The 9763-nt window shown below is 33.2% G+C and overlaps 1 protein-coding gene across 2 annotated transcripts in view; it reads right to left on the bottom strand.

The window, feature by feature from the left end:
• nbeal1 (neurobeachin-like 1) overlaps positions 1–9763 on the bottom strand; it is a 136955-nt gene that overhangs the window by 82911 nt on the left and 44281 nt on the right. For both annotated transcript variants that reach the window (XM_056459402.1, XM_056459403.1), the window contains exons 7-10: positions 9509–9591; positions 7239–7324; positions 4614–4956; positions 3104–3210 (exon numbers count right to left, since the gene is read on the bottom strand). In XM_056459402.1, the coding sequence (XP_056315377.1) occupies positions 3104–3210; positions 4614–4956; positions 7239–7324; positions 9509–9591 (619 nt within the window). The remainder of the gene's footprint in view (positions 1–3103; positions 3211–4613; positions 4957–7238; positions 7325–9508; positions 9592–9763) is intronic.

The raw sequence follows: 9763 nt of genomic DNA, 5'->3' as shown, positions 1-9763 counted from the left end.
AAACGAGAGAAACCGCTTCCTTGCGACGGGTTTTACAGCAATCCATGTTTTAGGTGTATTACGGTAGAGGAAGCCCTAATGCATGTCCTGAGTGAGGTACATGTCAGATTCTCTGATGATTGAAATCTGAGAGAGAGAACTAAGTAAATTCATGCATAAAAATTAGCGTTATACTGCCTTCCTTTGGCTTAATCCCTACCTTATTTGATCTGCTTTAGATCTTGTCTTGATAAGAGACCAAAATAAAGAAGCTTGATTTTTATGATTTGGGTCATTGTCATTTTGCACATCTAACATAGTAGGCTACCTAAATAAGATAGTTATTAAGAGTTATTAATATATATATATATATATATATATATATATATATATATATATATATATATATATATATATATATATATATATATATATATATATATATATATATATATATATATATATATATACACACTGTTATATTTATATATTTTTTGTAATTGCAAAATTGTCCGCAAATTTCTGGGAATTACTACCACAAAAATGAGTCTTTTTTTTAATAGCTAAAAATCCCCCCCAAAATTGTGAAAAACTAGGGGGTCTGTCTGTAAGTCTTAGTAAACAATGTAACTACAGAAGTGTGAAGCTTTAAATACTGTAGGTAAATTCTTGAAAGGTTTTTTAACAAGGTGCTAATGCTCTAATCCGATTCAATGATTTTTATGCTAAGCTAAACTAAAAGTGCTCCTGCCAGACCCGGAGATCGTCTAAATGGATTTTAAACTTTCCAGAAAAAAGTAGAGTGTTCCTTTAACAATCTGAAACACATAGTGTTAGCAACACACGGTTCTTAAAAGGCAAAGAAAAGCAAATACAGGTTTGTAAACATTTACACGAGATTCATTCTCTCATGTGCAAAAACACACGGAAAATCCTGCAACTGAACACACAGTCAGTTAAACGACAATAAACTAATCTAGCTTTAGATTCAGACAGGATCTAAAACACACACACACTGTATGCAAGAGAGGAGGTCATTCTGCAAATGTCCTTCAGCGTCAACAGAGCTCAATAGCAGGGCTTTGGAGAAATCCAGTTCAAAATCCCAACTCATTTATCAGGATAACATGTAATTAGATCGGTCATGATCTTTTAGGTTGCTAACTAATAATCACATTTAAATCATTAATACATTCCTACACTGTAAGCAGGGGCGTAGCAACCAGGGGGGATCCGTGCCCCTCACTTTTAGAGATAGACCATTTAGAAACAGGTGATTAATAATTATATGAACATATGATCTCATACAGCCGTCTCCCCCCCCACACTTTTAAAATGTCCGCTATGCCCCTGACTGTAAGAAGAACTGGATTTACTTTATGGGAGAAAAATGATTTCATGATGACTACATAAAATCATAAATAAAATTAAAGCTGCAAGCAGCGATGAAAGGGACCTCGCACCCGGGCTCACCGCCGCCCGGTGGCCGTAGGGTGACAGAGAACGGCGAACAATAATAATTTAAGCTGATATATATAAAAAGCCTGAGAAAAATCACAGATTTATGCCAAACTTGCTCCTGTCAGCAGGTGGCGCTATGACTGTGACTCAAGATTGGCATGTAGATGTCTTCAGTAGTGGAAACTCATCAAACATGTGAAGTTTCAGGCTGATCGGACATTGTGTGGATGAGTTATAAGCCAAACTACCTTCTGTCAGCAGGTGGCGCTATGGCTGTGACTCAATATTGGCATGTAGATGTCCTCAGGAGAGCAATCTTATCAATTATGTGAAGTTTTAGGCAGATCGGACATTGTTTGGCTGAGTTATAGGCAATTTTACTGTTGCCAGCAGGTGGCGCTATAACTGTATCGGAATATTGGCATGTAAACATGTTCAGGTCAGGACTCTTATTAAATGTGTGAGTTTTGAGGCAGATCAGATCATGCATGTCTGAGTTATAACAACTTCCTGTTTCGTGGCGAATTATCAAAGTTTGCGAGTCCCCCACGGACACGCCCATCGACGAAATATTGTACAGGCAAACTAAGGCTACATGCACTATTGCTCAAAAATTTGGGGTAGGGAAGTTTTTTTTTTTTTTTTAAGTAAAAAAGGTGTAAAGTTCACCATGGTTGCATTTATTTGACTAAAAATGCAATAAACCACTAATATCAGTAAATTAATAACCATTAAATAACCAATAAATATTATTACAATTTCAAACACCTGTTTTCGGTTTCAAATTAATGTCAAAATGTATTTTAAAGCTAAATTATCAGCGTCATTACTTCATCCTTAAATGTCACATGATCCTCCAGGAATTATTTTAATAGGCTAATTTGATGCTTAGTGATACATATTTATTTCAACGCTGTTTTTTATTATTTTTCTTTAAAAATGCTGACACATATTAGCTGAGATAAAGTATACATTAAAAAAATCTTCCTAAACACAAACTATTCAACAGTTGTGTAGAGGATGTTAGCTACCACTGCTAGTAAACATTCAATATAAAAGCATAAATAGATGTTTTGTGAAGACACTATAAAAGGCAATATAACTTTGGAGAAATCCAGTTCAAAATCCCAACTCATTTATCAGGATAACATGTAATTAGATCTGTCATGATCTTTTAGGTTGCTAACTAATAATCACATTTAAATCATTAATACATTCCTACACTGTAAGCAGGGGCGTAGCAACCAGGGGGGACGGGGGGAATCCGTCCCCCTCACTTTTAGAGATAGACCATTTAGAAACAGGTGATTAATAATTATATGAACATATGATCTCATACATAAATAGATGTTTTGTGAAGACACTATAAAAGCCAATGTAACAAGGCTTTCACAATGTTTTATGGGAAGACTTCCTTCATCTCCACATGACACCCAGCACTAGTCTTTTTCCCCCAGAGACATGTGCTTTGAATCAAATGTTGATTCATTTCTGAGCGACTGAAGATTTCTAATGTGTTTTTTTATTTCTATAAAGAAACTGAATGCTTTGGAACAAAAGGATTTGCTAGACTCAGTGCTGAACTCTGTTCTGACTCTATAATTAACTGATTAAATCTACACGAATGGTGATCATGAAATGTAGTGCATGTAGAGCTGCTTACCTTACTGTTCTGCAGGAGTCGGGTCAGATGCTCGAAGCAGTTACTGTTGAGGAAGATGGCCTGCAGAACAGGCCGGTCACTGCACTCAAACATGTCCTGAATGGTTTCTAAATAAAACACATCACACGATTCAGAACAGAACCTGAGAATTAGGGGATTAAATAGGTCAAGATACAGATTATTTTTTTTAAACGTCAAATAAAATTAAATATATATTTTTTTAACTAATAAAACAACAGGGGCATCACAGTGGCGCAGTGGGCAGCACGATCGCCTCACAGCAAGAAGATCACTGGTTCGAGCCCCGGCTGGGTCAGTTGGCATTTCTGTGTGGAGTTTGCATGTGCTCCTCTTGTTTGCGTGGGTTTCCTCCAGGTGCTCTGGTTTCACAGTCCAAAGACATGTGTTATAGGTGAATTGAATAAGCTAAATTGGCCATAGTGAATGTGTGTGATAGCAAGAGTGTATGGGTGTTTCACAGTGTTGGGTTGCGGGTGGTAGGGCATCCGCTGCGTAAAACATACGCTGGATAAGTTGGTGGTTCATTCTGCTGTGACGACCCCTGATTAATAAAGGGACTAAGCCGAAAAGAAAATGAATGAATGACTGAATAATAAAACAAATAAAACACATACATACATACATACATAAAATAAAACATAAGATAAAATATAAAAATAAATAAAAAATAAATAATAAAAAAAATACAAAAAACTACAAACAAACAAAAATATAAAAAAATATAAAAAAATTAAATATATCAAAAATAAATTAAATACAAAATGAAAAAATTATAAAATAAAATATTAAAAAAATTATAAAATAAAACGATAAAAATAAAAGCAAATAAAAAAATAAAAACAAAAAATAATTTAAATTAAAAATAAATCAAATAAAAATCTTAAATAAAACAAAACAAAAAATAAAATAAATAAAACAAAAATCTTAAATAAAACAAAACAAAAAATAAAATAAATAAAATAAAAATCTTAAATAAAACAAAACAAAAAATTTAATAAAAATCTTAAATAAAACAAAACAAAAAATAAAATAAATAAAATAAAAATAAATGAAAATAAATAAAAACAAAATGAAATGAATAAAAACTAAATAATAAAATAAAGAAATTAAAATATGAAGTATTTGGTTGGTTTATTCTGCTGTGTGAAGGATAGTGACTGTGGTATTATTATTATGATTATTATTATTTTCAAGCCTCATTTGCACCTCTGCATGATTGGTTTTAAGTAGGCATTCTCTCCACTGCCCTTTGCAAAATGTAAAACAACTGAAGCTCAGTGTAGGATCACAAACTATAATGAGTTCTATTGCTTTTAATATCATCCATTTGGTGCCTTATACCAGTGGGCGGGGCTTATGCTGGAAAGATGAATAACTATTCGGTTGATTTCTTGCTCTAGAGCTAAGTATTTGCCCATTGACACCTTGATTAAATACTGTAAATAATGTAGTTGTGTTTTTTAAAATAATATATCTTGCATCAACTGACCGAGCATGTTGACCTGTAACGCCACGAATCGGCTCTCCCAGTGGCGTGAGCGTGGCGGTGCCGGTCGACCTTTGACCTGTGCAGTAGCAGCGGGGTCAGAGTTCAGCAGTTTAAAGTAGCTCTCCAGCACAGAGCTGATCTCCACCTGTCTCTGGTCAGAGCTGCTGGCCAGGAGCCGGTGCACAACCTCCCTCAAACAGCCCAAAGTCAACAGAGCCTTGCGGTCAGGAGCCTCACTGTCCCAGTCCTCTCCATCTACAGCACCGCTCAGACACTCACCGGCTCCCAAAACGCCCATCAGCACCTCCATGGTGGCCGGAGAAATGGCCAGCAGAGCGTTACGCTGACCACAGAGAAGATCATGTGAAAAGAGGCACAGAGAGAGAGAGAGAGAGAGAGAGAGAGAGAGAGTTATTGTGATTTTTATAGTCTGTTTCGGTTTGATGTCCATTGAATGTGGATTCTGTTTTTAAAAATTGTGAACATTTCAAATGAAACTAAATGTGATTTTTGAAGTGGAAAAGCAGAACTGTTTTTCATTGACTGCATTTTAACATTTGATTTTGTTTACTTGTTTTTGTTATTTTGTTTTGATTTTAATATGATTACAAATGATTAACAAAACATAACATATAATATATATCATAACACAACAAAACAAACAAAAAGCATAAAATAAAACAAAAGAAAACTAAAAGTAAAAAATAAAACATAAAATTAAACATAACATAAAACAAAATTAAAATGAATTAAAACATAAAATAAAACAAAAAGCATAAAATAAAACTTAATAACAACACAAAAAAAAGAAAACGAAAGAAAACTAAGCAAAAAATAAAACATAATTAAACAAAATAAAACATAACAAAACAAAAATAAAATAAATTAAAACATAAAATAAAACAAAAAGCATGAAATAAAACTTAACATAACACAAATAAAACAAAACAAAAAAATTTAATAAAACAAAAAGCATAAAATAAAACAAAAAGCATGAAATAAAACTTAACATAACACAAATAAAACAAAAAAAATTATAAAACAAAAATAATAAAAGAAAACTAAAGAAAACTAAAAGCAAAAAATAAAACATAATTAAACAAAATAAAACATAACATAAAACAAATTAAAACATAAAATAAAACTTAGCATAACAAAATAAAACAAAACAAAAAAATTTAATAAAACAAAAAGCATAAAATAAAACAAAACAAAACATAAACATAAAATAAAACAAAACATACACATAAAATAAAACATTAAATAAAACAAAACATAAAATAAAATAACACAAAATATAAAACCCTAAACAAAACAAAAAAGTAAAGAAAAGAAAAAACATGACATAAAACAAAACAACAACATAACAACAAACAACATAACGTCAAACGAAAAATAACATGACATAGCATATAATATAATATAATATAATATAATATAATATAATATAATATAATATAATATAATATAATATAATATAATATAATATAATATAATATAATATAATATAATATAACATAACATGACATAACATGCATACATTCATGTGTTTATTTACATTTGCAATCAGTTTCTAGTGCTTATTCCCATCCTGCATTGAGACTGGTGTAATTAATTTCAAACATAATTGCAACTAGTTGTATTTTTTGTATATTTTCTGCATTCTAAATTGTGATTGGTCTTCTGGCCCTGGAATTATTTGCATACAGATATACAGTTAGTTTACATTTGTGTGTTCATTTATGCCACTGCCATTGGTCTTCCCGCTTGCAGTTATTTGCATAGAAATTCACAGTTGGCATTTATTTGCATACTTAATTGTGATTGGCCATCTTATAGTTATTTGCATATAGAACTGAAACTGGTTCTCTTTTGGTTGTTTATTTCAATAATGCAATGTAGCCGGAGTTCTTTTTATATAATCATTTGTAAATTATAAAGATTACAACAACTATAAAGATTTGTACATTTATTTTTGCATTTCATTGCGACTGCTGCTCATTATTTGCACACAGAACTGCAACTGGTCCTTTGTGTATTTATTTGCAAACTAAATTACGACTGCTGGTTTACATTTAATGGCTTTTAGCTGCATGCAACACACCTTGTTTGCAATTATTTGCAATAAATAATAATTAGTTGTTATTTTTTTCATAGATTTATTTGCCTACAAATGCCACAGGTGTTCTTTTGTTTGACTTTTTAGCTACAAACTAAGGCCAAACTAAGGTTCAGCGTGCCCTTAACAGGCATCACAGTGCGTTTTCATGTGGACAGAGATTTTTCTTAAAAAAAAAAAAAACAAAGTCGGGGAAAACTTTGTGTCTTAAAATACCTATTATTAATATACAGTAATTGTACATGTGAACATGGCCTAATACTAATAACTATTGTAATTTAAACACCAAATTTTTATTAGAGAAAATTTTGTGGAAAACAATGGCATTCAAGTACCACCCACCTGTTGCTCCCACTTGCCACGACCCCACCCCCTCCATGACCACTCCAAGACAAGACCACATGACCATTCTCACTTACCTCAAAATGATTACACTGAGTTACTAAAACTATAATCGCAAACTCTTTTTTTTTGTTTGTTTTTTGGTGCTGAGAATCTGAGCTTACCTGTCCACCTGCGACGATGGCTCCAAACAGGTGCAAAAGGCAACATTTAAGACTGTCTTTCAGATGCTCGCTCTCCTGAAAACACTCTGAAAAGCAAACACACACACACATAAATATAAATACGTACACATCTGCTTTTTATGCAAATAAAACGACAAACAGCAACAACATTTTCTTATTTCTCTTTCTGCTCCACTTTACTGTCCTCAGAACATATAGAGCTACGGAGATTTTATTTCTCACACATTTATCAGTGCAGTGGACAGAAAGTACAGCACTAATATCCTTGAAGTCATAGTTCACTCAAAAATGAAAATTTCCCCATTTACACAGACTCAGGTGGTTGTATACCTTTTGTGAACACAAAATAAGATATTCTGAAGTATGTTGAGGAAAAAAGCAGCCACTGACTTTCATAGTGAGAAATACAATGGATGTCAATGGCTGTTTTTTTTTCAACAGCAGGACTTAGGGATATTGGAAAAAGCTAACATAGCAATATTTCGTTCTTCAGCAATTGCGATAGAATTTCACCCAATGAATACAATAGATCTATTAGGAAAAGAATTAATCAATTTAGAATTTTGATTGGGATGATTTTGTAGGGCAGTGTATCTGCATATAGTATTATAAACAAATTAAAAATGTACACTCTTGACAAAAGTCTTGTCGCCCATCCAAGTTTTAGGAGCAACAAATAATAACTTCTAGTTGATCATTTGGTATCAGAAGTGTCTTATATGAAGGTCAAAGGCCTCTAGATTACGCTTATTTTACCAAAATAAAACGCGATCATGATTCGATTTTTAATGATTTAATTAGGACAGTAAGGTCTGACTTTGCTTAGGCAAAAGTCTTGTCACTTAACAGAAATAATGTACAGTATAGAATATAAAGTCATGCTGCAGTGGAAAAAGAATGAATATTGTAAATGAGCTTGAAGTACTGCATCCATACATCTCTGCAATGACTCAAATCACTGATTAATAAGGTCATCTGGAATGGCAAAGAAAGCGTTCTTGCAGGACTCCCAGAGTTTATCAAGATTCTTTGGATTCATCTTCAACGCCTCCTCCTTCATCTTACCTCAGACATGCTCAATAATGTTCATGTCTGGTGACTGGGCTGGCCAATCCAGGAGCACCTTGACCTTCTTTACTTTCAGGAACTTTGATGTGGAGGCTGAAGTATGAGAAGGAGCGCTATCCTGCTGAAGAATTTGCCCTCTCCTGTGGTTTCCAATGTAATGGCCAGCACAAATGTCTTGATACCTCAGGCTGTTGATGTTGCCATCCACTCTGCAGATCTCTCACACGCCCCTATACTAAATGTAACCCCAAACCATGATTTTTCCTTCACCAAACTTGACTGATATCTATGAGAACCTTGTGTCCATGCGGGTTCCAGTAGGTCTTCTGCAGTATCTGTGATGATTGGGATGCAGTTCAGCAGATGATTCATCAGGAAAATCCACCTTCTGCCACTTTTCCAAATGATCAACTAGAAGTCAAGTTATTATTTCTTGCTCTTACAACTGTGATCGACGACAAGACTTTTGTCAGGTAGTGTAGATAAATGAAATAGAGCACAGATAAAAGTGAAATAAACTATGCTTTATGGTTTTATGTGGAGTCTAACAGTATCCAGGTATATAAAGTCAATATTATATTTAAAATAACACTGTTTAGTCTTCATTTTATAAATAAAGACAATTAATTATTGTTAAAAATACAAACGCTTTCATTTCTTGTGCCTAAATTGTTTAAATTCACTTGAAATCTTAGAGGCCTTAAAAGCATCCAAATGAAATCTTCTATTCTAACTAATCTCATGTGTCCTGAAATGTGTTTTCTGGTTATTATAATCCCAGTTTAAAATTGCAAATCCTTGGATATAACTATTGCAGATACACACACTGCAATAACGACGCAAAAATAATATATTATGCAGACCTAATCTACAGTACTTTTCATTGTGTTCAACACAAGAAAGAAACTCAAATGTGTTTGGAACAAGTTGATGACAGAATTATCATTTTTGGGTGAACTGTCCCTTTAACGCACAGGTACACTAATAAACAATTGTCGTATGTGTGTGTGGCTTTAACGCTGATAAACAGTGTGAGTTTACAGCACAGAAACACTGAGTCTGCTTTGTTTAGAGAGCTCTGGTTATGTGCCATCGCTGAAGGCCAAAGGATAAAGCAGCAGATTTGATCAGTAAATAAACAAACCACATGGCCCACAGGGCTGATCCAGAAACAGACTTACGGTAGAAGAAGGGCACAAACTCTACAGTGAGCGCCGCAGCTTTAAACTTCTGTCTGCTTCTTTCCACAGTACTGAGCTGCTGTCTGCAAGAGCATCAAACACAAACCAGGGTAAACAGTCATTACTCACACTTCACTTATTGACAACTGCCTATTGACCTACAGCATTTACTTCAAGTGTAGACTTATTTTTGGAGATAAATATATTCAATAAAACCATAATGTTTGTAATATTATTAATAATATAATTATTAAT

Source organism: Danio aesculapii, chromosome 6 (genome assembly GCF_903798145.1).
Source record: "Danio aesculapii chromosome 6, fDanAes4.1, whole genome shotgun sequence".
Taxonomy (NCBI): Eukaryota; Metazoa; Chordata; class Actinopteri; order Cypriniformes; family Danionidae; genus Danio; species Danio aesculapii.
The sequence above is the reverse complement of the archived record's forward strand: the minus strand, read 5'-3'. Positions and strand labels throughout refer to the sequence as shown.